Source organism: Apodemus sylvaticus, chromosome 1, assembly GCF_947179515.1.
Source record: "Apodemus sylvaticus chromosome 1, mApoSyl1.1, whole genome shotgun sequence".
In the NCBI taxonomy this organism is placed as follows: Eukaryota; Metazoa; Chordata; class Mammalia; order Rodentia; family Muridae; genus Apodemus; species Apodemus sylvaticus.
The window spans coordinates 95,144,074-95,170,537 of record NC_067472.1 but is presented as its reverse complement, the minus strand read 5'-3'; the positions used below and the strand labels follow the sequence as shown (position 1 = coordinate 95,170,537).

Here is a 26,464-nt window from a genome sequence, read left to right as displayed (position 1 = left end):
TCCCTGCTGTATTTACAGCACAGCATGAAAGTTGGCAGTAACACTTGGAATTTGTTGTCCTGAACATAACATGAATAAATGTCCAATATACAGCACGTATAGTATGTGCCAAGTAAAGTAAATACTTCTGGAATGTGAGAGAAAAAAATCACAGACTGTGACAGAGAACCAGGAACATAAAACATGAAATGGGGGTGGGGGTGGGGGTCTGCATGATGCTCAGGAGTTAAACCGAAAGGAAAAGACTGATTATATAACAAAGACAATCTGATTCTTTAATGTCAAGACACTAACTCTGAACTTGCTCTAGCAGCAAGCTAGAAGCATCATGAGCTCCTGCTGGGCGTCAGGAAGGTTAGCTGAGTGGAGAGCAAGCGGCAGTCTACAGAGAGGGAAGCCAGGTAGAACCTTGTCTCACACTGCTCAAGAGACAGCCAGGGCTGGCTGAAGGAGCATTACAACAGACCTACTGTTAGGGTGAGGTTACAGATTAATGTTTGCTTCAGTCATGGAGAAAAGTGTGACTATAGAACTGAAATGTGAAATGGGTGAAAACCTATAAGCATAGGGATCTGATGTTGACTCACACATATAATTTGTGTATACACACATATACATAATACATCAGTCACATATAAATACATATATCAGCATTTATGTGACATTTTAATGCCTTTTAAGATCCACTAACTTAGCATTTCTGCTTATGGGCTTCAAATCTTCACCTGAGGGTGTCAGCAACAGAGAACACAAAAAGAGTGACAGGGTGTTCTGACAGGAAAGTGTCAGAGTTAGGAGCCAATGACTATAAATAACAGCACGGTAGCCTGAGAGGAATGAGACACAGAGGTTGTCTGAGGAAGCTACTCCAGGCCCACACTGTCTGCTACCTTTCCAGCAGCACAGTGACAGGACAGCCTCTAAAGTACAAGAACCACGTGAACAAAGGCCGGAGACACTTGCTCTGGAGAGAAGGCTCAATGGGAATTGGAGTAGTTTTCAAACATTTGAAGGGCGAAAGAGATCAGACTTGTTTGGTGGAATTTCAGAGAGCATGGCTTCTGCATTCAAGGGCACGCTAATGACTTACTGATAATGGTGACGGGTAACTTGCCCACACATACTGTTCCATGTTGGGCACCTCTGTGTGCCCCATCAATTAACCCACTTAATTGCCCGACAGTCCTCTGGGGCACATTCCCTTGCTCTCATCCTCTTAAAAAGGTGAGGAACTGATGAAAGAGAACAGGGAAGGTTCAAGCACAGGCAGTTGGTTCCAGGGCCTCTGTTGTGCTGCCTCCAGAGGGCCAGACTACTGTGAGGCAAAACGGAGAAGGAAAACTTGCACTCTGGATGAGAAGCTCTCTGGATGAGAAGACTGCTTCTCTGAGGCAGTGAGCCTCCCAGAGCTGTAAGTACAGGCTTTCTTCCATCTGGTGAACTATGGCTCAGACATGATGGTACAGACGACAGACAGAGCAGCTCCTGGGATCGGTGGCATCGGAGCACCACAGAGCTGACCAATCTCCAGCCCCTCCTCCAGACCACTGAGCTGCAGTGGGCTAACCGAGAGCCTCAGCTGGCTCAGCGTCTAGTCATGCCCTTACTCCTCTAAAGCTGTATCCTCATCTCATCAACTGTGTCCCTGAGTAGTTGCTATTAGGATTTCATGAACTGCAAGTACTCCACCAACACTAGCCATTACAGAGCTATGCATCCAACATGAAGCCAAACTGTACAAGACCCCAAACTCTCCTTCTACTTGCAAAGTCCCTTTAGTATGACCTGGGTACCAGGGTACCACTGGAAGCTCACAACATGTGAAACCAAGTGCTAGCTACCCAATCAGCTGGCACTGCTTTCCTAGTCTTTTAGTCACACTTTCACCACCTTCCTGAAGATGCCTACAACAGGAACTTTTTACTTGCTGTGGTGGCTACAGAGGCAGGTTAAAAAAAAAAAACACTCTCAGCTTTCAAAACACTTAGAAAAAGATCACTACTCTGAAGTCAGACAAGGAAAGAGCAGAAAATCAGACCTCTTGCAGGCCTAAGCAGTGCTACAGCACTGTGACACTCACCTACCAGCCTGGTAACACAGCCCACCAATAAACCTAACAGGGAGGTCCAAATGGAAAATACAAGTCGACTACAACAGCACAGCACGTGGAAACCAGTTATTACAAGTGAAGTGAAAATGCAACTGTAACTGAAGCAATAGTCAAACTCCCATCAGACACACTCCCAACTCTATGGACACAGTTGTCGGAGAGTCTGCATCACACAGTGTCACAGTAAGACAGAATGTTAACATGCCTGGAACCACCGAAGCCTTTTTCCAGTGAGGCATTTACAAATTTAACTATGTCACATCAAGCAGCAACAGGTGGGGGCTTTCACACACCAAGAGCATGGGAGAAGAGCTTAGAAAGAACAGTAGCATATGAGGCCCAGAGGACGAGCACCGGCACGGCAAACTCCAGCTGATGTCACTTCCTTCTGTGTGCAGCACCCATATGTGCACCACTGCTTTTCTTCCCTGAGTAGACACCAAGGCCTGAAGACAACATTTAAAAACGTAACTTCCAATTAAATAACTTCTGAAATGATTTTGCCAGATTCTTGGACCTAATTTTATAAAGGGCTTTGACTGTTTAAAAATCTGTTAAAGGTAAGGCATCAGTATCTCCTATGTAAATGTAAGAGACAGAGAGTAGATCCCTAGACTGTGAGCTGCCTTATCCTGGGACTGAAATGAAGGACAGACTAACATAAAAGTGATGTGCCTAGGACAGGCTGAGACAACAGAACTGAGGGTGTCACAGAGCACTAGGGAGAAGGTGCTGTGATCTTAGCACTGTGCCTATTCCCTGCACTGTGGCTCACACACCTGCCCATCCACAGACTCGCCTGACAGGCTGTTTCAGAGGATGGGCTTCCATCAGGCTCTGCAGAGGTAGAGCTCTGAGCCAATACTCCAGCAGCTTGACTTGTGATGTCTTTATATAGCTGAATAAACTGGTATAAATTCATGATCCGCGATGCTTCCACAATGCCACTGCTTTTGTTAATCTAGAAACACAAAGGGAGAGGGAAAACACAGACACACAGTGGTCAGTCAAATATTCTAGGAAATAGAACTTTACAGTGCGCAATATACCTAGGAAAATAAGAGTCTAAATAAAACTTACTAAAATTTCCCATCTGACATCCAAAATAACCTTGCAAGGCTGATCAAGTACTGTCCTGTCTGGAGTTGGTAGCACCAGGTGACTTTCCCAGAGTTGAGAAATTAGTTTTAGAGATTATTATTGAAATTTTTCACTTTGGTGTTTTAATTAAATCTTTTTTGAGACACGAGTTTGCTGTGTTACCCAGGCTGGCCTAGAACTGGAGATCCCCTTCCTCAGTCTCCTGAGTGTTAGCATTACAGGCATGTACTATCATTACAAGCAAATCATGTTTTTTTCTTTTTTATTCACTTTACATCCAGATCACAGTCCCCTCCTTCCTCTGTTCCAAATCCCTCCCCCCACTTCCCTTTCCCCCTCTCCTCAGAGAAGGGGAGCACCCCTTGGGTACTGCCCCACCCTGGAGCATCTCATCCCAGCATGACTAGGCACACATGCTCTCCCACAGAGGCCCAGCCAGGCAGTCCAGATAGGGGAAGGACATTTAATGGCAAGGAACAGACACCATGACAGCCTGGTCCACTTGTTAAGGGACTCACAAGAAGACCAGGCTGCACATTTCCTACAAATGTATAGGGGTCTAGGTCCAGCTCCTGAATTACAAGCTAATAATTTTTAATAAAAGATTTATTTATGCTATTCTATAACAACTGAAAGGTCTTCTTCCTCCTCTTTCTGTCTGGAGTTGTTGTATGTGGCCTGGAACTTGCTGGTTCTATCAGGCTTACAGACCAGTAGGCCTTGAGATCTATCTACCTGCCTCTGCCTCCTCAGGCCTGTAATGTTTGGCAAAACAAACAAAACAAAAACAAAACAAACAAACAAAAAAAACCCCATGGGTTCTGGGGATCAAATGCAATACACTCGACCAACTAAGCTACTTTTTCAGCCCCTTTCTTGCACATGTTTATATGCTCTATTTTCTACTTTTAAACTAAAGCCAGAATGCTACATTAAACTACAAAAGACAATTGAATTTTGCAATTTCACAAATTTCACCAGTGGCCTGGTGATCTCCCATAGATTGTATCTTTGAGCACTTTCAGAAGACTTCAGAAAATCATAGCGGGACATTTGTGAAAAAACTAAGTCTGCTGAATGAGGGTATGATAGTCTTAAAGAGATTGATTGCAGGTAGGAAAGACTTCTTAGCAGGTGAGGTGGTAGAGAGGTCTATACAAAGCTAAGAATGGTGGTATATTCCTGTAATCCCAGCATACACTAGGCTGAGGCAGGAGTAGTGCTTCAAGTTTAAGGACAGCCTGGGTTATATAATGAGATTTTGTTTCAAAATCAAATAAATACACAAAAAGTAACAACAATATCCAAAGACTATGGAGGCAGGAGTTGAGAAATCTTACATGCATTAAAATAAATGGAAGTACAAGGTTAGAAATGCTGTAATGAGACGGACTGGCTGTGTGTGGTGGTGTACACTCAAACAAGCCCAGCACCCAGGAGGCGGTACAGTAAACTGTCTCAAAGAGACACAGAACCGAGGAAGTGACAGTAAGCCTTAAGGACTGCGAAATGTGCTCATGGAAACAAAACTATGAGAAGACAGACTATATACTTAAATTTATCGCAGCAGTGTTTGGATGAAAATAAAGGTTATAACTAATCAATGTTAATTTTTTTACTGAGAATATAGAAAAAAATTGAGAGTCAAGAATGGGCCAAATTTCATATCACAAAAATGTGGAATTATATCTAATAATCAAACATCTGATTAAATTCTGAGAAGCTAATATCTATGTGTAGATTCAAACATACAAGGTTCTTTGTAATAAAAAGCCATATATAGAGGGCTGTGGTGACTTGATACTTTTAAAAACACAGAAATATTCTAAGAGTGTGTTTTCCCTTTAATCCCAGGTGTGGAGACATGTGGCTGCTTCAGACTGTCTGCAGCAGCTGGCTGTGGTTTGCCTCATGCTCTAGCAGAGGCGTGGTTTTCCCAACTGCAGATAGTTTCTGTGATGACGTGATGTCTGGAGTTCTGGGAACTTTTCCAAGGGTACATAGATGCTTGAGCCCAGAAAGGCAGGGTGGGTTTTTGGTCGTTTAAGGAGGTTGAATGCAGTTTGTTAGTAGCCATGGTCAAAGAAGAAACAAAATTAAAGAAATTAGAATCAGAGATTTTCCTATTTTCTCTTCTTCTCTCCATATTTCTCTATCTAGTATTAGGGTGTGAAACCGGGACATGGGGGTGGCAATAAAGGGTGGGAAAAAGAAGAACCCTCAAAGCAGCTAAGACCAGATACAAAGAACAAATGAAACATGACAGGAAATTTACAGAAGCTTTCGGAATAAGCCTTCAGAGCTGAGGAAAGTGGGTCGGTGTTCTTTTGAAACTGCACAATTCAGAAGACATAAAGTATGGGGCCATTCATATAAGGATCTTACTGTATTGGTGAAATGGGTCATACAGTAACTGTTCTAATAACAGGATTCCTGTATTTACTGAGTGCCATGATGCATGTATTACAGTTATAATGTACAATGTGCCAGAAACTAAAGACCGTGTGCATAACACAGAACCCCCTGCTACATTCAAGCTTCTTGACAGGGAGAAAAACAAAGCACAGACTAGGGTTCATGGAAGTCAGATGAGGCAGGGAGAGAGTAAGAAAAGTTCCAACGTAAAAGAAACATTTAAGAACCAGAAAAGGAAAACATGTTAAAATTGAAGATTATCATGGAGATTATACATATAAAATGATAGATAAAAAGATAAAATTATAAAAATAATCTAAGCTGATTGAAAGTGGAATTATAAACATTTTCAGGTAAAACTGAAGATTTACATAGAAAATATTTCTGATAAAATTCAAGATATAGACAAATACATTAAAATTAAATATTTCATAGACAATTTTACAGATAAAATGATAGATGTAAAAACCTTTCTAAGTTAATTGAAGGTGGTATTAAAAACATTTTGTCATAAAATCAGAGATTTACATAGAAAACATTTCTGATAAAATAGAAGAAATATATAGAAAAACATTAAAATTGAAGATTATCATGAAAAATAATGCAGATAAAATGGTAGACATATTTTCTTCAATTTTATCAGAAATATTTTCCATGTAAATCTTCAAGTTTGTCAGAAAATGTTAATAATTCCACTTTCAATCAACTTAGAAATACTTTTATGCCTACCATTATTATATCTATATAAAAATTTCCATGATAATCTTCAATTTAACATGTTTTTCTAAATTTTTCTATAATTTTATCAGAAATAGTTTCCATGTAAATCTTCAATTCTATCATAAAATGTTTCTATTTTATTTTTCAATTAATATAGCAATGTTTTTATGTCTATTTCTTTACTCTTTAATTTTCCATGAAAATTGTCAATTTTAGCGAGTTTTTCTATATATCTCTTCTATTTTATCAGAAATATTTTCCATGTAAATCTTCAATTTTATCATAAAATGTTTTTACTTCTTTTTTTCAATTAAAAAAAAGACTTTGCATGGTTTAAAAAAAAAAGAACTAGAAAAGGTACTGGAATGAGTGATATATGCTACCTGAAGATGTTACCTGAAAATCAGTGTGAAGCGTAAACCAGGGAGAGGGAAGCTGAGGGGCAAGGAAGGCCTTAAGGTAAAGGGGACACGTAAGAACTAGCAAAGGTATAGAATAACTCACATATGCGGCCTGAGCGTCAAGTACTACACAGCAGCAGTATTCTGTAGTGCAAAGTTTGTCTGGCAGATGTGCAGCTAGTGAGAAGCAGGAGGAGTCCAGCATGAAGCCGGAAGTGGGTGAGACAGAGGGAAAGGTGATCAGACGCAAGGTTAGAAGGTGAGGTAGTGATGAAATACAGAACTTGGTGTGATCTAAACAATGGCTGTGACTTTTATTCCAAGCACACAGGAAGCCATTGGAATGCTTTGAGCCAAAAGGTAACATGGTAGACTTCACACCTCACATGTGATGAGGAATGGCTGCTGTGCTGAGGAGGTCAGAACAGAAGCAGGGAGAGCACTTGGATGCAAACTGGAATGAACCCTTGGTGAGAAGTGATGGCCACCACAAACGGAGTGAGACTGGAGCAGACACGGAGAGAGCATCTGGATTCTCAACATAGGTTGTCTGGAGCACTAAAGAAGAAAGACAACTACAAGGTCTTAGTTTATGCACAAGAGCTATGAGACACACACTTCATGAAGACCTGTCTGCGTGCACACAAGTGGGTATGGTCTATGTGCGCGCACATGTGTGAAGGGCAGAGGTTGATCTTGGGCATCACTGTTTGCTCCTCAGAACACCATCTACCTCCCTTTTGAAACAGGGTTTTGTGTTAGCTCGGAACTTATTAACTGGACTAAGCTGGTTGGCTAGGAGCCCAGGTATCCTCCTATCTCTGTGTCTCTAGTGCTGAGATTACACAGCTATGCCTGGCTTTTTCTCTTTTTTCAACTGTGGGTTCTGGGAATTGAACTCAAGTCTTCATGCTTGCAAGAGTTTTACTGAGTAAACTCTTTCTTCCCAGGCCTCTCATGAAGTTTTCTTTCTCTCTCTTTTTTAAAATATAGTGAGGAATTTTTTTATAAATTCTTTTTATAAAAGATTTATTTATTTATTTATTTATTTATTTATTTATTTATTTAATATATGTATGAATATGCTGTAGCTGTCTTCAGAAATACCAGAAGAGGGCATCAGATCCCATTATAGATAGTTGTGAGCCACCATGTTATTGATGGGACTTGAACTCAGGACCTCTGGAAGAGCAGTCAGTGCCCTTAACTGCTGAGCCATCTCTTCAGGCCTCATGAAGTTTTCTTAATAGTCACTTCAGTACATAAATTTTGGAGTTTTAAATATTTACTTATTTAATTTGTATCAGTGTTTTGCCTGCATGTATGTATGTGCACCGCATGAATGCCTGAGGAGCTCAGAAGAGGCATCAGATTTCCAGGAAGCAGAGTTACAGATGGTTGTAAGCTACCATGTGTGTACTGAGAGCTGAACTCAGGTTCTCTGGAAGAGCAACAAGTATCCTTAATTGCTGAGTCATCTCTCCAGTCCCCTCAGGATATAATTTTTAATTAATCTAATAATTTTTCTAATTGCATATCCACAAAACATCCCAGCTAAACAGAATTTAAGATTTTTTTAAAAAATGAACTCAATATTATGAGAATAGTTAGAATAGTATATAGACTGAGAGGCTTTACTATAAATTCAGAAGCAAAAAACAAATGTTTATAATTTTTTAGAATCATAAATAGGCAGCTCTCAGGCCAAGTGTGTTGAATGCACTCCCTGAACATTCCACACTAGGGGCAGTGAGGCAGAGCACTGAGTTTCAGGACACTGAGGCTACACAGTGAGACCATTCATTCCAAAAATAATTTTTTGATAAAGAGAAGAAGCATAACACTTTTAGTCTCAAGTCATTTTTCCATTTTAGACTTTACTTGTTCTCAGTCAAACAATGGCTTTGGAAGATCCTTTGCAAAGAAATGTAAATAAAAAATTCTTTGAATAGATCTATCAGCCACCCTCCCCCCCAGAAAACAAAACAAAGTACAAAAGAAGACTCTAATGACCTTTGTCTTTAATATATTTATCTTTCTATTTAGAATCTTATTTTAAGAAAGAGTTTTAACAGAGTACAGTAATTTAAACCAAACAATACAGTAATGTAGTGAAAGCTTGGAGCAAAATGAATTTGATTAATAATAATACCAAACATTAACTTTGTATTTAAAGGAGCAACAGGAAACCAAAGGATCAGAAGCCTGATACCTTTGTAATCTGTCATTTTCTACAGTTTATAAATGTCTCTTCCTTGTAAACTGAATATTTTATGAAATAGTGGAGAGTAAATACAATTTAGGTAATGTGTATCAAACTCAAGGAAAGCCTTAGCCCTGGCCATGCAAAAGAGGTGGCCTCCTCAGCAGGGTTTTCTCACCCAGAATGAGCTGCGGGATGCCAAGCATTTCAGCGGTGACACAGAAGGGAACGCAGGGATCCTATGGATCCCACCCAGGGAGCCAGGGAGCTGGGGCTGAATAAACTGTTCCACTCTTAAAACAGCTGTTAGCTAGGAAACCGAGAGCTCGGATGAGGCGGTGTCTGAGACGGGCCTGTGGACATCAAGTCTGAGCATGTGGGAGTAACTGTTTCTGCGTTAGCTGCTGCGGTGCCTGCTTTTACTCAGGCATTCTCACTCCCTAAAATGTCTGAGGAGTCAATACTGGTTGGTTTGACCAATCATTCTTTCCACAACTAAGAGAGGGGTGGGTTTAAGTGAATATTGACCAATAGGGGGTTATGGAGATCTGCTGGCCCTGCAGCCAGCTCTGGAACCAGGATTTCAGAGTTTGCTGATGCATGAGAAAATAAATGGCTTTTGTGTAAACTAGTTTAAAGGAGTGCCATGTGGCCTGTAGCTGATGACCCCACAAACGACAGAAGACCAGACATCCTGGTTGAGGAAACTCAGTGAACAGAGGGGTGCACTGTAAAAGTTAACACTTCTAATTCAACACCACTGGTGGGGATGCAGAGTGCAAGGAGGAATAGTGAATAAAGCAGAAAAGAAGTCTGGAGTCGTGGGGAGGGGGGGAGCACGAATGCCACACCCAGGAGCAAGGACACTCTGTAGGTAGTCAGGAGGAAAGTGCATTACGCAGGCCTCTGAGTTGAGGAGAGCTGTGCTTCAGAAAAGGCATGTCGCAGTCCCATAGACAGGACTGTGGCAGGCTTCAGGGGTGTGAAGACTGGCAGAAGGGACAGGGGCCTGAACTATGAACAGTCTCCTTAAGGACATGGCATTTGCCTGCATTCGGGGTTCCTGGTGTAACTGCTCACACATCTGTCTGAATCAACTACAAGTAAAACACAGCAGGTAAACCTGACACCCTGCTAGGGAAACGTGACAGACTACCAAGGTAATCTCTAGGGTCTGTGACTCATTATCATGTACTCTCAACATATCATCCCATTTATTCTAGTGATATATACATATAGACAGACATATATATATATATATATATATATATATATATATATATATATTATGTCATAAAAAGTTTTTTCTTTTTTCTTTTTTTTTAGTATAGAATAGAGTTTATTTAGGGCATGGGGAGGGAGTTAAGGGGATAGCAAAGGCAGAGAAAGGCAGAGAAGAAGAGAGTAGAGAAGTAGAGGCTGGCCACATGGGGGTGGGGGGAGAGAATGGGGAGAGAGGAGAGCCCAAGGGGGCAAGAGAGAGACAAGAGAGTAAGAGAGTAAGAGAGAGGTTTTTTTTTTTTTTTGTTTTTTCAAGACAGGGTTTCTCTGTGTAGCCCTGGCTGTCCTGAAACTCAGTCTGTAGACCAGGCTGGCCTTGAACTCAGGCTGTGCCTGGCGAAATCTAGTATTCTTAAATTATCTTCCGAAATATCTCTTAACTTTTCGGACTACCTTTTATCCTTCAAGTTTTGCTCAACAACAGTAGACTCCATCCATGTCCATAAACAGAGTATTGTCATCTGTATAATGTATTTCAGACTGTCAAGTGACTCACCTGGGGAGAGTCTGACTGGTCAAGAGTGGACTTCCGGGCATTCAAAACTGTGTAAATTACGGCTTGTATGGCTTATCTTACCTTCTAGAAGAAGGGTTGAGACTGAAGGAGAACTAATAAAACTCATTTCCTCTCAAAGGCCGGTGGCTAAGAATTGCTATTCTAATTAATTTACTGGGAGCAGGAAGCTTTCTTTCTGCAACCGCTTCCATGATATTTTTAGCAGTTATCCACAATACAAAAACTAAACTACAAGATAGTGTGACCCCCATAACTCAAAATCACTACAACTTCTCTGATGAATTGTTCTTACATGAATGTAATCCAATGTTTTCCAAAGAAGGGATTTCCTAAGATAGCCAAGGTATCCTCTCAGAGCTAACTAACTGTTCTCTGAGGGTTCCACAGCAGGCTAAAGCTTCAGAAGACAGTTGGAGGGTGGGGATGAGTTGATTGCCACTTCCTCTTGTTGCAATAATCTCTGTGACTTGACAAATAACAAACAATGCTGTGAGGTGACTCAGTCAGTAAGTGCCAGCCATACAGGAATGAAGACCCAAGCTCAGGTACTCAGTAACAACATAAGATCTGGGTACAATGGCACATGTATGTAAGCCCTGTGCTAGGGGAACAGAGATGAGCGGATCCTGGGCATGGGTGGGGTACATGGTCTGCCAGTCTAGACAAAACAGCAAGTGAGCTTCAGGTTCTGTGAAAAAGAAAGGTGAAGAGCGACGGAGAGACAGAGAGGCAGACACCAGATGCCAACCTCTGGCCTTGACCATGATGTACTCATTCATATACATTCATATATATATATATATAGAGAGAGAGACTACCACACATACCACCACCCACACACACTCCTAAGCTTTGTAAGACTAACAAATTGATGACATTTATTTACAAAATTTAGTACATTAATAAATATACCTCTAACTACCAAATCAGTATAAGCTCTACCAATCTTACCTTGGTACAGACCACCCGTACGACCACTTTCCAAAAGGCAGAGGAATCGGACCCAGGTTGTACCTCAAAGAGAAGATGCTTTTCCTGGCCAGCAGCTACCTTAGCAGTTCTGAAATAGGCAAGCACAATTGTTATTTTTATGAAGAGGTAATAGAGCTTTGAAACCAGACTCAAGAAACCCTTTTCAACAGGTAAGGAAATAAGAAGACAGAGACAGCAGAAGTGATTATAATAAATAGATTTCTACAGCACAGGAACAGAGAATGTTCTGAACACGCACAGTTTCTGACATTTTTAAAGTCTAAAGCTCTGTGGAATACTCATCTCCATACCTATATTTCAATGGTCTTTGAGTGTCTAAAAAATGTTTAGAAAAAAATTAGTTCAAGGCTGGGCATGGGGACAAGAGCCTGTGATCTCAGCACTTGGCAGAGAATGGAGGACCAGGAGTTCGAGGACAGCTTGAAGCAGCCTGGCTACATGAGGTCCTGCTTGAAAGAAAACAAGCAAGAACAACACTGACAAACACAGCCCGAGAACCCTGGAAGTAAAAGCTTACTAGCTTAGTGCATATAAATGCTGACAAATGACCACAGTCCCGAGGAATACATATTCTTGCTTGAGTTCTGCTATATAACCACACTAACATACCTTTTGGAAAGCTTTGAATTTATAGTAATTTTGGATTTGGCCAGGTAAAACAAATAGTTTGTGGTATTAAGTATAGTTCTATTGCCCTTGCCTCATGAAGTGGTTACAAGCCACACTAGCATAAAGACCACACAACACTTTCAGTATCTTACTATCAATACAATACCAACTACAATCAATCTGAAGACCCAAGACTGCAGTTCCATTTATTGCTGCTGACTGTTCTCTGAACACTAGCAGGGCAGTTGCAAACAGTAAGCACCCTCCAGCTAAGTAATGCAACCAGCCTCAGTCAGTACAGTCGGCCAAGGGAAATAACTCAGCTGTGCCAGCTTCCAGCTGTTTCCTGGATACCAAGCCACACCTCCATAAGACTGATGTCATGGCTGGAGGGCAACAGGAATCACTGCACCTATGAGTTTCACGCTACAGTGCTTAGTATACAGACACCAGCAAAAGCAAGACTGATACAGAATAAAGAAATACAGAAATCATCATTCTGATACAGAATAAAGAAAAGCAGAAGTAGGTGCTATCGGAGGAAGGTTAAGAGGAAAAAAAGTCACACACACCCCATCCGCCACAGCAGGAACAAACCAGCAATATTGAGAATGCCATCCAAGGACAAAGGGCCCTTTGTATTTTAAAAGCTTCTATATTGATCAGCACAAAAACTGAGGTGAAATCTACAAAGAAAGACTAGGTTCAAGGTGGAGAAATTGGCACTCTTATCCTCAACAGAGATTCACTCAGGAGAGGTGAAGAGACCTAAAGTGACCCCCTCACTGCACGTGCACATTAGTGAACAACAAGCATCCGCACACACTGGTACACTGAGATGCTTCCCTCAGTGACGGTGGCAAAGTCTCTTCTGTTTATGTGCTCCTTTAAGTGCAAGTACTCTTACACAAGAGTCAACAGGTCTCTTACTACACAACGGCCAAGCTGCTGTGCATTTTAGAAGTACTTCACTATACCTGCTGCATGTATTCTAAATATCATTTTAAGTTCCCCCATCTCTCTGTTCCTTTTCCACATTTTAAAGTAGCTACACTAAAGTCTACTTAGAGCAGACAGTCAATGTAGTACTTTCTAACGTATGCTAAAAGCTCATTCTCATCACCAGAGCATGCGGTCACCTCTGCAGTCATGACAACAGGGGTATATGAAGGAAACAGAATGAAGATGAGCAAGCCTTACACATCATTGAGTTCAGCTACTCTCCCAAGAAATTCTTCATAAGTTAAGGAGCCACTTTCCCGAACCAAGGTGACGTGTTTTGCTACTTTTTCTGGTAACTTGTTAATAACCAACTGCGTCTGATCCGAAATTTGCTGTCCCATGGTGAAATGATGGCTTTCAGAATTCAGAAAGTTTTGCTTCACATAGTTTCTGTTAAATACAATGCAAAAGTTATTTTACATAAACATAAAAAAACACCTATATACTCTTTGTCCTAGTTAGGGTTTCTATTGCTGTGATGAAACACCATGACCAAAAGCAACTTGGGAGCAAAGAGTTTATTTGGCTTACATTTCTCTATCACTGTTCATCACTTAAGAAAGTCAGGACAGCCATTCAAAAAAGGGCAGGAACCTGGAAGTGGGAGCTGATGCAGAGGCCATGGAGGGACGCTGCTTCCTGGCTTGCTCCTCGTGGCTTGCTCATTCTGCTGTCTTATAGAACCCTTGATCCCCAGCCCAGGGTGACCCACTCACAATGCACTGGATCCTCTCCCATTGACTACCAATTAAGAAGAGGACTTATAGGCTTGCTTACAGCCCCATCTTATGGAAGTAATTTCTCAGATGAGGTTTCCTCCTCTGATGACTTTAGCTTGGGTAAAACGGACATAAAAATATCCAGTATACCCATCCTTTAAAAGGCAAAGAAAAACTACAAGTACCTGAAGGGGGGATTCAGTCAACTCAAATGAATCTGACATACACTGTATTTAATGATAGTCTTTAAAGTAAAGATTTATGTTAATTTTTCAGAATCATTCAGCTAAATGATTACGATATTGGAAGAATGATGGGCCTCTAATTACCAAAACAAAAGCCTAAACATAGACACACACACACACATACACACACACCATACACACAAAACCACATACTTGAGGGGGGGACAGTCAAGTGACTGCATTTTCCTAAGAGCATTTTCAGGCTGCTATATGTCACACTCCAAACTAAATGCTCTCCATATATGACATCATTTATTATTCACAGCATCCTATAGGGTAGATGTACTTTTGTATCCTTATTCTATGGTAAAAAAAAATGGTTAAGTCCATGGTATGAGACATGTGAACTTTGAACTCCCACCTCAAGAAATTCCAATTCATTTTCCTTTAAAAAAATCTCTTTTATTTTTACTCAAATTAACACCTTTACCACATGAAGTAGTAACAATTACATAAAAAAGAATTTTAGCAAAAAACTTGCTTTATTGCTTAATAAAAAATGACATTTTAGCTTTGAATAGAAATATAGGGCTGGCAAGGTTGCAAAGGCACTTGCTGCCAAGGCTGACAACCTGAGTTCCATCCCCAGGACTCACAATGGAAAGAAGAACCAACTCTTGAAAGTGGCCTCTGACCTCCACATATGCACTGCAGCATGTGCAGCGCTAGACACATATACACATGCACACAAGACAAACACTTAAAAATATGACTTCAAAGTATATGACCATAAATACGTATCACTTTCAATATTAAAATTTAATGTACTGCCTGAGGGTTATTTAAAAGTTACTTTAAATATAGTAAAAGTATAATTATATTAAAACCAAAATTCCTCCATTACTATTTAAAACACATATGATAGCAATAAACACTATACTAGAGGGATAATGAAATTGAAGCCCAGACTACTAAAATCTAGTCTCTGAAGGCAAAAGATTACATTTTAAGTATGTACAAATATAACAGATTCATACCAAGTATATCCAAAGAGGAACCATTAAGATTCCCAGTTTAGAGAAGGTGTCCAAGAAATTCACCTTAGTGGTTCCTGGGTGGTACAAACTAGTGACATCTCTAAACACAATAGTCTTGAACTCCATTTTATTCTAAGCAAGGACAGTTTCCAAACAAAAATTCCCAAATGTCCAAAACCTAATAAAAAATATAAAAACAACTTATAATGTCAAAAGTAGGGTATGGCAAGAAAACCCTATCAAGAAAAGCAGTAACTTCATGCTTAAGAAATACACGTATTTAAATGGCATATTTTTACTCCTCATGTTCTGATTCATATATGTGGAAATATGAGTAAATGTTCATAGACCAGCTAGAAACAACTGTCATATATGGTCTTTCTAAAAATTATGCTTATCTGGGTGGTGGTAGTATACACCTTTGATCCCAGCACTTGGGAGGCAGAAGCAGGGGATTGCTATGAGTTCAAGCCTGGTCTACAGATTGAGTTCAGGACAGCCATGACTACACTCAGAAATCCTATCTTGAAAATCGAAAAATATATTTAATAAGTACTGTGTGTGGTGCTTATGTCTTAGGGACAAAATGGCAAGCAAACTTGAAAAGGCAGGGTTCTCGGCACCACAGGGCACCCAACACAGTTGGGGGAAGGGCAATAGTCATACAAATAAGTGTATAATTACAAAATGAGAAGCACTAAAGCAAACAAGTACAGGGTGCCTTGGAAGCCTGGAAGAAGGTAAAAGACACTGGTCTTGAGTTGGAAAAGAAATTCTGGGCTAATACTTGAGTCCAGAAAGATGGTCTGGGTTTGTAACAGAGTCAGGGCATGGTGGGAGTACATTTTAGGCAGAGGTCTCCAAAAGCATCTGATAGGTAGATGGCAATACCTTCGAGGGAAATAAAACACACTGGAGTTACTTAGAGAAGGGAGATATAGACATCAAAACAAATAAACAAAAAAATTAAGATGGACATTTAAGAATTTTTTCAGATAACTGGAAGACAAGATTAGGCATACTTGCCCAGTCTGGCTGACTGAAACAAGAATGAATGAGCCGTGTCTACTGAGTAAAGAGACTTGCTAAGTCTATAAATACAGCAAGGCATTAGCTCTTGAGGGTGTTCTGAAAAGCTGACTGCACAAAAGCATCAAGATAAGATGTGCTTTAAAGCAGCATAAAAACAGAAGTCCTGAGGTTTTAGATTAAAATATTATAATAGGTCTAGCAAAGATGTCAAAATAATTCTAAACTCCTACAGAACCAGATGCCTGCAGCAAGGAGCTTCCCACCTACTGTGTTAAACAAGAGGGTGTTTGTTTGCTTGTTTGATTGTCAGCTCAAGGCAGTCACACCTTTAAAAGAATAGAACATTTTCAAGAGTCTGGAAACAGAAACAAGGCAACTCACTGTGGCTGAGGACAGCTAGGTACTGGCCCAGGCAGCACAATAGCCTGTTCAAATATTTGATGAGCTGTCACATGGAAGAGGAAGTGAGATTTTTGCATGGGGACAAAGACCAGATTAGCCAATAAGTAGAGAGGAAAGGTCCGGACTTACTGTAAGAGTGCCCTGCCACGCAGCAATGGGAAGGGCTGTTGTAACACGACATAATATGAAAATGTTTACAGACTGGAAGTTCATCCAATGAGCGCCATAAAGAATTTTCCAGGTGTAAGGTGGAGGCATTAACACGTAACCTATTGATTCCCAACCCCAAAAGAACATCAGAAAGCACAGATATTTCCGTGATTGTAGCGGTGTAACACAGCTCTGAGGTAGCAAACAACTTTATGGTCAGGGATCATCATAACATAAGGAACTCTGTCTAAGGGTCAAAGCATTAGCAAAGTTGAGAACCACTGCTCTCAAAATGAAGCTGGACTTCCTCAAGCTTTGCTGTATCCGCTTAACAAACAGACCCTATCCAGCCAGCCTGCAACTGCCAAGTCCATCTACACTGCCTAACAAAGTAAACTCGACTTCTGAAATGGTCTCAAGACTTAATGGAACTCATTACAACGGAATCAAACTTGGTAGTGAGATAACAGTCCACTCCTTTACTTTTGGATCTCCAGCTGTTCCCAAGATTAACTGAAATAAACAGGAGAAAACTATACACGTTGTATGGGGAAGTCTTCACAAAAAAAAATAAGGCTCTAACTAGAACCCAGGGCACAGATACTCACTGGACAAAGATGAGTAACTTGTGAAAAGATGACAAGACAACAGAGTTGGGTGTAGGGCTCTTAACTGTGGGAAAGTAATGAGGAACGAGTTACTCAGGAAAGTTTGTACTGACTTCTCTTGGCTTTGAGAGCTATCGCTGATTGTAAGATGTCTTCCTTTCTCCTGGTAAAAGGCAGGTAGGTACTTTTGCATGACTGCTTCATCTCCCTCCTTAAGGAAGAAAAAGGAAGGGTCCAGTATACTTCTTTTATCTGCTGCTTCTAAAAGTATTTGTACCTTAAAAGACTTCTCATGCCAAAGTGTCTTATTTTAATACCCTACACTGCTCAACAAAACCCATCTGAAAAGAAGCCTTTGTTGTTTCACGAATTAGAAAATGTTGCATTGTCTCCAGGGTACCCTAACTTTGAATGGCAAGGTTTATAATGTGAGGCAACATACTGTTTTCCTGAAATTTCACTTCGCATCCGGAAACTGATTCAGTGACTCATGCCTACCTGAGGGTTTGGGACGAGGGTGTTTGCCCTGGCTAGGAGGGACCAACAGTAACCAATTTCATCAGCAGTGTAAAAATATGATTATTGCTTTTGTGCAATACAGAGCCACTAGCATGAGTATCCACAAAAGCAATCTGCTGAAACCACCGTCATCAGTCGCCAGCCTTTCCAGTATGAACAGCCTGTACCATTCAATGATGTCACTTCACTCACTTCCCTGTGAGTTCTTCAGGACACACACCTGTGCTCTTGGGTAGTAGTTAAGTATATAGTATTTCTCTAGTCAATATAGAAATACTTTTTTATCATTCATATAGTATTCTTTTATTAGCTCAATCATCCACACTAACATGACATAGAAGTTAAAATTACATTTATGGATAAAATTGTGAACACTTATCCCTGTATTTTATAGAAGTGCTTACAGACATAATATACAAACCACTGGCAATAAATTTCAGTAAAATACAAGTCTGTGGTCAAGATCCCTCAAAAAGCTGTGTCCTCTTCTAGTAAGAGATATACTTCCTGACAGCAGTCTGAGGATTTTCTAAATAAGAACTGTTATTCTGAAACTCACAGGAACCTCAAGAATTCCAAGACTATGCCACATTCTTCAGTGGGTGGCACATACAGTTAATGGCTTCTTTTTCTAACAAGTGAGTGGTTGTAGTTCAAGTATTTCTTTTTTGGGGGGGGGGGGTGGTTCAAGACAGGGTTTCTCTGTGTAACTCTGGCTATCCTGGAACTCACTCTGTAGACCAGGCTAGCCTTGAACTCAGAAATCCACCTGCCTCTGCCTCCCAAGTGCTGGGATTAAAGGCGTGTGCCACCACCACCTGGCCAAGTATTCCTTATAAGAATGTAACAACTGCATCACTAAAAATTCTCACACAAGCAACTCCCTGAAAATGTGAAACATACACCATTCAGAAAAGACAGAGAGGGAAACTGAGGCCATCAAAGTGCAAGCCAGCTGGGTGAGGGCTGGAGAGTTCAGCTGGGAGAGTGCTTCCAGGAAACACCAGGCCCTCAGTTCCATCCCTGAACCCACATGAAGAGACTGCACAGCAGCGGCACATTTGCAATCTTAGTTTCTGGAGGATCCCTGGGACTTGCTGGTAACTGGGTGTAGTTTATCCAGACCTAAGGCTTTATTCTGGTGTCAACCAGATGACTAGCTAACAATGACTGTGGTATCAAAGGCACCTCTGAAATTTGTTAAATTTTGTAACATCTTCCATCTTAGTAGTACATACTAAGCTTTACAACTGTGACTTGAAGGATACTACTTACCTTATTATTCACTATTTACACAAACCCTAAATTTGCACAGATATCCAATGATTAGGCTGGTCAGAGTTGGTATAGAATCTAGAATGCCTGATCTGGGGTCAAAGGTATTAAGGAGAAGAAATAAAACTAAAGAAATCTAAAAAAAAAAAAAAAAACAAAAAAAAAAACAAAAAAAAAAAAGCCTATAAACAAACAGAGTACTTAGTAATTGCTGGAGTTCTAATACCACCAACGTGTTTAGTAAGTACACTTCTGACTTTGAAAAAATATATTCTCCCCGCACCTCCTCTACCTTTTTAGAGAAATCAACTTCCTCTAGTTAAGACAATGTAGATAAATTCAAAGAATATATATATGCCCCATGTATATATATATATGGTTCCTTTATGCCAAATGACAAAGACAACATAGTCTTGAAAAACACAATCGTATTAAGGGGGAAAATAGACAGAAAGTGAAACCAGCCAGCACAAAAGTGGTAAAGCAAAATCCATGCAAGCCCTGAGGGGTCTCAACTGAGAAGGCATTACTTCTCAAAGACAACTATCAGGATCATTGATCGGGTGGCAGTTCACAGCCCAGGTAAAATGCTGAGGAATGAACTTCATTCTTGTAGCAAGCATAGTAAGGGTGTGTGTGGAAAAGATAATCTTAGTTTGCGAAATAAGGATTAAAAGCAACTGGGAGTGCTACTGGAGAGACTTGTACGCATCGGGAAATAGGGCTGGGTCAGAATATGAAGGCACACTGCCATTTATTTAATAGGTAGCCTAGAGACAAAGGCCAACAGCAGTAACCCCACATTTTTTGTAATGAAACTGCACACAGAAGGCAACTTAACCCTACAATTATAATTAGCAAGGAAACTTTTTTTAAACGTCGGTTCTCAAGGTAGCAATTAGCTTGACAAGCAAAGGCCAGGGCGGGTTTAGTAGGAGGGTTGGCAGACACCACAGGCCCAGGCTTTCCCCTCAGAAGCCTTGCCCTGTGGCCTCCCTCCCGCCCCGGCCCCCGCCCCTCGGGCCCTCCTTGGCGCACCTGCTCAGCTAACCAACAGCTAAACTGCTCAGTGCGCCAGCGCCAAGATTCAAAGCAGCTCGAGCTGCACCACCGCGAAGGCGGACCCGGCGTATCCACCCGCCCCTGCAATCGGTGCCCAAAGCCCGCAGCCGAGGCCCTGACTAGTGGGCCCTAGCTCCCCTGAAGCCCGGTTCCACACCCTGGTGCTGCCCGGGCCTCCACATCCTGCTCCAGGACCGTGGAGCGCCTGGGATGGGACACAGCGAGGGGGCGGCGCTGCAAGGCTCACCCTGTTCAAGGCATCGCTCACCCGTACCAGGGACGCCGCCTGGGCCGCTGCTTAGCTAAACCCGCTAGGCGGCAGCGGCGCGGCCCGCAAACCAGTCGCACCTCAGTGACGTAAAGTCACGCCCTCGCGCGTTGCCCGGAAACGGAGCTCCACCCCCTGCTGGCTTTGGAGGTTTCTGTGGCTCAAGGCTGCTGACAGACACATGCAGGCAAACTAGTCACATATATATAAATCAATAAAATAAAATAATTTTGTAAAAAGACAAAAAAATGAAGAGGCAAGTCACAGACTTCGGAAAAGCAAAATATATTTAGCAAAGGACTTCTAATTAGAATACACAATTCTTACCCCTCAAAAACAAACAAACAAACAAACAAAAAAAGAACCCAAATTTTTAAATGGCTAAAGACTAGACGAGTCTTCTAGATTTATGGATAGCAAATAAGCACATGAAATGATGTCTGTGATCATTACTCAAATTAGAAGGAAAATGAATTATCAATACAATAATAGCACAGTGGCTAAAATGAAAAGACCTGTATTAAATATTGACAAAGATGCTGAATAACTAGAATTATAGATTTCTGTTGGGGATGTAAAATGATACCAACATTGTGGGAAGAAATTGTGGCCATTTCTTTAAAACCTAAGCACAAACACTCCAACTGCATAAACCAGTGCTTCTAGAATACATCTACATGAAGACTAGTACACCAACCTCAGATACCTGCTGTGGTTTGAATGAAAATGGTTCCCATCGGCCCCAGGGAATGGCCTACTAAGAAGCATGGCCTTGTTGGAGTAGATAAGGCTTTGCTGGAGAAAATCTGTCACTGGGGTGGGCTTCGAGGTTTCAGATGCTCAGGCCAGGCCCAATGCCGCCCTCTCTTCCTGCTGCCTGCTGACCCCCATGTAGCACTCTCAGCTACATCTCCAGCAGCACGTCTGCCTGCGTGCCGCCATGCTTCCCACCGTGGCTGTCATGGACAAAACCACTGAACTCTAAGCCAGCCCCAATTAATTGTTTTCCCCTAGAAGAGTTTCTGTGGTCATGGTGTCTCTTCACAGCAATAGAAACCCTATGACACATATCAACAGGTGAATGAAAAACAACTGAAGTAAAGCCACACAATGGAATATCACTCAGCAATAATAAAGAATACATGATTGACATGCTTAACAATGTGAATAAACCTCTCATACCTAGGATGAAAGAAGATGGGCCTTCCAAAAGAATTCTATAACAAGCCAGGAAGTGGTGGCGCACGCCTTTAACCCCAGCACTTGGGAGGCAGAGGCAGGCAAATTTCTGAGTTCAAGGCCAGCCTGGTCTACAAAGTGAGTTCCAGGACAGCCAGGGCTACACAGAGAAACCCTGTCTTGAAAAATACCAAAAAACCAAAAAACCAAAACCAAAAAAAAAAAAAAAAAAAAAAAAAGATTTCTAGAACAGCCCGCCTCCAGGAATCTCTAGTGACAAAATCAGATCAGTGGGTGCTTAGTGGATAGTGTCAGATAGGAAACACAACAGTGTTAGAATGGGGACCTAGGTGGTTGACTCAATGGTAAAACACTTGCCTAGCATGCTTAAGCCTTGATTCAGGCTTAAACGCCAGTCCTCTAAACCTTCAAAGGGTAAGAAGAAACATTTTAGGGTATTAACTATGTTCACTGTCTTAGAGCATGATTCCACAGACATGGACGTAATATGAAAATTTCTCAAAGTAATTGTACACCTTACTCATATATAGTTTGTTATATGCCAACTACATTCCCAAAAGTTATGGGGAAAAGTTGTAGCTTCTTCAGTTTTAAAGACTCATAGTTCTGTCTAATCTGAACCCAGTCAGAAAAATCAGTCTCTATAAAGTATGGTTTTATAAAGTGTGGCCTATATTACTTTTTTATAGTGAGCACTACAAAGACTGAAATAAGGAGAGATTACAAGACCACGCTGATATAAGGTGATAGTTATATTAAAATAATTAACGACCCGTCTAGGCAGCTGCCGCTTAGCATAACAAGTTCCTTTTTAAGTTCACATGAACATAATAAAGAACGGAGAAGGTAAACAAAAAAGATTACTATTTTATTAATGAGTGTTGCCCTAAATCTATGTCGTAGTCACTTTCTATTGCTGTGAAGAGACACCATTACCATGGCAACTCTTATGAAAGAGCATACTTAACTGTAGTCCATGATCATCGTGGCAGGGAGCATGAGGGGCAGACATGATACTGGAGACGTAGCTGACAGCTGCATCCTGAGCCACAGGCTGAAAGAGAAACACTGGGCCTGGAGTGTCTGAACCTCAAAGCTTCAAACTTCAAACCAGTGACACATTCCCTCTAACAACACCGCACTTCCTAATCCTTCTAATCCTCTCAAATAGTGCTTCTCCCTGATGACGAAGAATTCAAATACAAGAGCCTACGGGGGCCATTCTTATCCAAATCAACCACAAAATATAAATGATTATCCATGCTCTGTCATAAGGTTATTCTGTAGCAGGACAAGAAAATGTTTTTCTTACATATAACAAAAGTGTTGAAATGTTTATAGGAAATTAGATAGATAGATAGATAGATAGATCATAAGAGTTATAGAAGAACTCTCCAAGTTCATCTTCCTATACAAAAGACTGTTTTTATTCAATAAACAATGTAATTTGCCATGAGTATTCAGAGCTCCACAGTATAGGAATTTTCCACCCAGTGATAATATGAAGATTGAATGCACTCGAAATGAATACAGTCCCATAGTGATGCTCAGAAGCATTTGACTTTTGAAATGTATATTTTTTTTCTAGAAAGGTATGTCCTAAGCCTCCTGTCAGTCTGTAAGGTCACTGAACATCTGTGTCAGGACTGTGGGAATACTGTGGAAGACTGTGAGTGGCTGTGGACAGCAAACACTATCAACTTCCTGTATGTAATAGATGAAGCTGCGAGGTTGACAGTGCTGACTTACAATCATCTGTTCCAACATTCCTTATCAATGAGGAAACAGAGACCCAGGGGTAGGATGTAATGCACCCAAGAACTGCGGAGCAAGTGGGTGTAAGTGGTTAGCTTCCAGAGTTTCCAGGCTACCACTCTGCACTTTCCTTCACAGTATATACCACCTTCAATTCTCAGAGTAGAATACAGAAAAACTAGTTATCCCTGGTTAAGATCAAATCTCTGGGCAGTGATGGCACCTTCTTTTAATCCCAGCAGACACAGGAGGGTCTCTGAGCTGGAGGCTAGACTGGTCTACATAGTGAGTTCCAGGACAACCAGGGCTACCCAGAAAAGTCCTGTCTTGGGGGGGGGGGGAGAACACAACAACAAACCAAACCATCAAATCTCTGTCATCTTCTAGGATGCTGCACTTTGGTGTCTCTATATCCCAGCCCATCCTCTCCTTTGCCTGCTTCTGCCCTCTGGTGTAGGGCACTATGGGCACTATGGTTTGCCCTTAGCCCTCTGATCTTATTCTCAAACTCGGCAACTCATGCATTCCTAGCTTTCTTTTATGCATTGCCAATTCTTGCATTTCATTGGCAATCCAACCCTGCACTGCCGTGTGCAATATAGGAACAGAGGGGCGGTCCTATAGGCATGAGTGAGCTGTAGTGATGGCACCAGAAGCCAACAGTTTTCACATCAAAGTAGCTTCAGGATCCAAGTGTCAGCACTGGTGTCAACGTTACCAACTGAAGAGATGGCAGTGCCCAGAGGACTCTGTAGTAGTGGGAGACATGACATCGGTCTCCAGGAGAAAGGTGTCGGCTAAGAGGAAGCACTGTGATAGTTACAATGGTGCCAGGGAAGCAGTGTGGAGTCTGGCAAGGCCAGTGGGCAGTGCCAGGAGGACGTAGAAGCTGTGTTCAGTGGAGTCAGTGGGACTGGTAGGTGAGGTGCCACCTAGAGGAAATGGTCACAGTGCTTAGTGTGAAATGGGAACACCGGCAGAGATGGTTGGTGTGCTCTGTGGAAGGCACAACAGTGAGCAGAGCAGAATTAGGCCAAAGACAATGGGGAAAACTCAATACCGTGTGGACGAACCACATTGACTTGTGAGCATGTTGGGTAATGTGCTTGTGGATAGCCTGGAGGGTTGGTACATTGCTCCAGGAGCGTCCTTCTGACTAGATAAACCAGAAGGGTTGGGCATTTGCTTTAACAGATCCAGGGGAAGAAGGTCATAGCAGTGCCTCTTGAACCATAGTTTTGGGAGAGGAAAATAAAGGAAGTCTGATCACAAGGATAATTTCCTCTTCTCTCCTATGTTGTGTTAAATCATCCAGTTACCCCACCCCCACCTCCCAGTCCCAGGGTCTCCAAGGAAGCTATTCTGTTTGCATAGCTGGAGACTTAAGCAGGATTCATAATGAGAAGTAGACAATGGGAGGTAAAGATCCATTTATCAAACCTCATCACTCAGTTCTGATTGAATCAATGAGACTCTTCCTCCACACAGATGCAAACCTCAGCTTACCACTGAACTTGTCATTCTGAGTGAGCATTATTGTGTTTTGGTTTATCTGCATTGGAAATTCCCATGCAGGGCTAGAGTCTGGCTGACAAAGTCTTACTTCCATCTAAGTTAGGATCAGGTTTGCCTCATGTTTCTGACTTTATCTCTAATGCTTATCAGTTCCAGACACATAAATGCACGACACCACCCCCCCACCCCACCCCCCCCCACCCCCCACCCCCCACCCCCCCCACCCCCCCGCAAAAAACAATCAAAATTTTGCCCATGATTGTTCTTGATTGCAGAGGTGGTCAATGTCAACCCAGAGAGAAAAGGTCATGTTTAATAGTCTTAATTTATCCTTTTGGTTAGTTGACAGCTGCATTCTGCACCAAGGAAAAGCCATCAAGACAAAACTTAGCTCAGCAGAAAGAATTGGTTGTATAGAAAATATTCTTAGCACTTAATACTGGTTTCAAAGTTTCCACACATCCACTCATTCAGTATTTACAGAAAGCCTACTTTGTTTTTAAATCAATGTATTTATTTTTATTAGTACATATGCATGTATGTCTGTGTACCACCACATGCATGTCTGGTGCTCGCAGAGATGAAACAATGTAATTGGACACCCCCCCCCCCTACTGGATTGATGATGCTTGTGAGCTGCCATGTGGGTTCTGGGAACAGAACCTAGGTCTTTTTCAAGAGCAGCCAATGATCTTAACACTGAGCCATCCCTCCAGCCCTCTGAGAGCCCACACCGTATGTGGTATTTCTATGTATCTGCACAGATGTTAAGAGTGAAAAGAAAGACAATGTATGCGATATAACAGTGCAAGGTGTCATGGCATACCCTAGCATGGCAACATAAGCAAACTGCACAGGGGAGCAAGGAGTCTTTACTGTAGTAGGAGACAACCATTTAAGGTGGCTCTCCAAGCTCCGCACTTGCTGGTATGTGTGCACTTGCATATGCCTCTCTTTCCATGGGTGAACTGAACATAGACGCTTACTTCTGACTTATTTATTATCTGTTGCCATGTCCAAGATTAAGGCTAAAAGATAAAGACTGCTCTCACTCTTACTCTTGCTCTCCAGCTCCTCCCTTGCTGCCTCTCATGTGGTGTAGGACCCGAGCCCCAAGTAACAGGCTACAGTGTATGAACCTGACTGTGCAGCCATTGGCTCATGGCTGTGACCATGAGCAGAGAAGAGAGGAAGGATGTGTTCTGATTCACAGTTTGAAGGTACAGTTCATCACAGCGGGGAGGCACGGTAGTGGGAGCAGCGAGAGCCTGTGACAGCAGGAACTTCAGGCTCCTGGCTCATGTCTTCACAGACCAGGAAGCAAAGAAAGGGTGGGAAGTACGTCTGGGCTATAAACCTTAAAGCCCCACCCAAGACCTATTTCC

General features: G+C 41.7%; 1 protein-coding gene across 3 annotated transcripts in view; it reads right to left on the bottom strand.

The window, feature by feature from the left end:
* Rnf141 (ring finger protein 141) overlaps positions 1-20,681 on the bottom strand; it is a 31,972-nt gene extending 11,291 nt beyond the window's left edge. Inside the window, exons 1-4 of one of the 3 annotated variants that reach the window (XM_052201327.1) lie at positions 20,589-20,681; positions 13,551-13,742; positions 11,700-11,808; positions 2,890-3,071 (exon numbers count right to left, since the gene is read on the bottom strand). In XM_052201327.1, the coding sequence (XP_052057287.1) occupies positions 2,890-3,071; positions 11,700-11,808; positions 13,551-13,693 (434 nt within the window). In that variant the 5' untranslated portion in view covers positions 13,694-13,742; positions 20,589-20,681. Of the gene's footprint in view, positions 1-2,889; positions 3,072-11,699; positions 11,809-13,550; positions 13,743-16,706; positions 16,729-20,588 lie in introns of those variants that run through there. The other 2 variants (XM_052201328.1, XM_052201326.1) reach the window with 2 other exon arrangements.
* Positions 20,682-26,464: the final 5,783 nt, after the last annotated feature.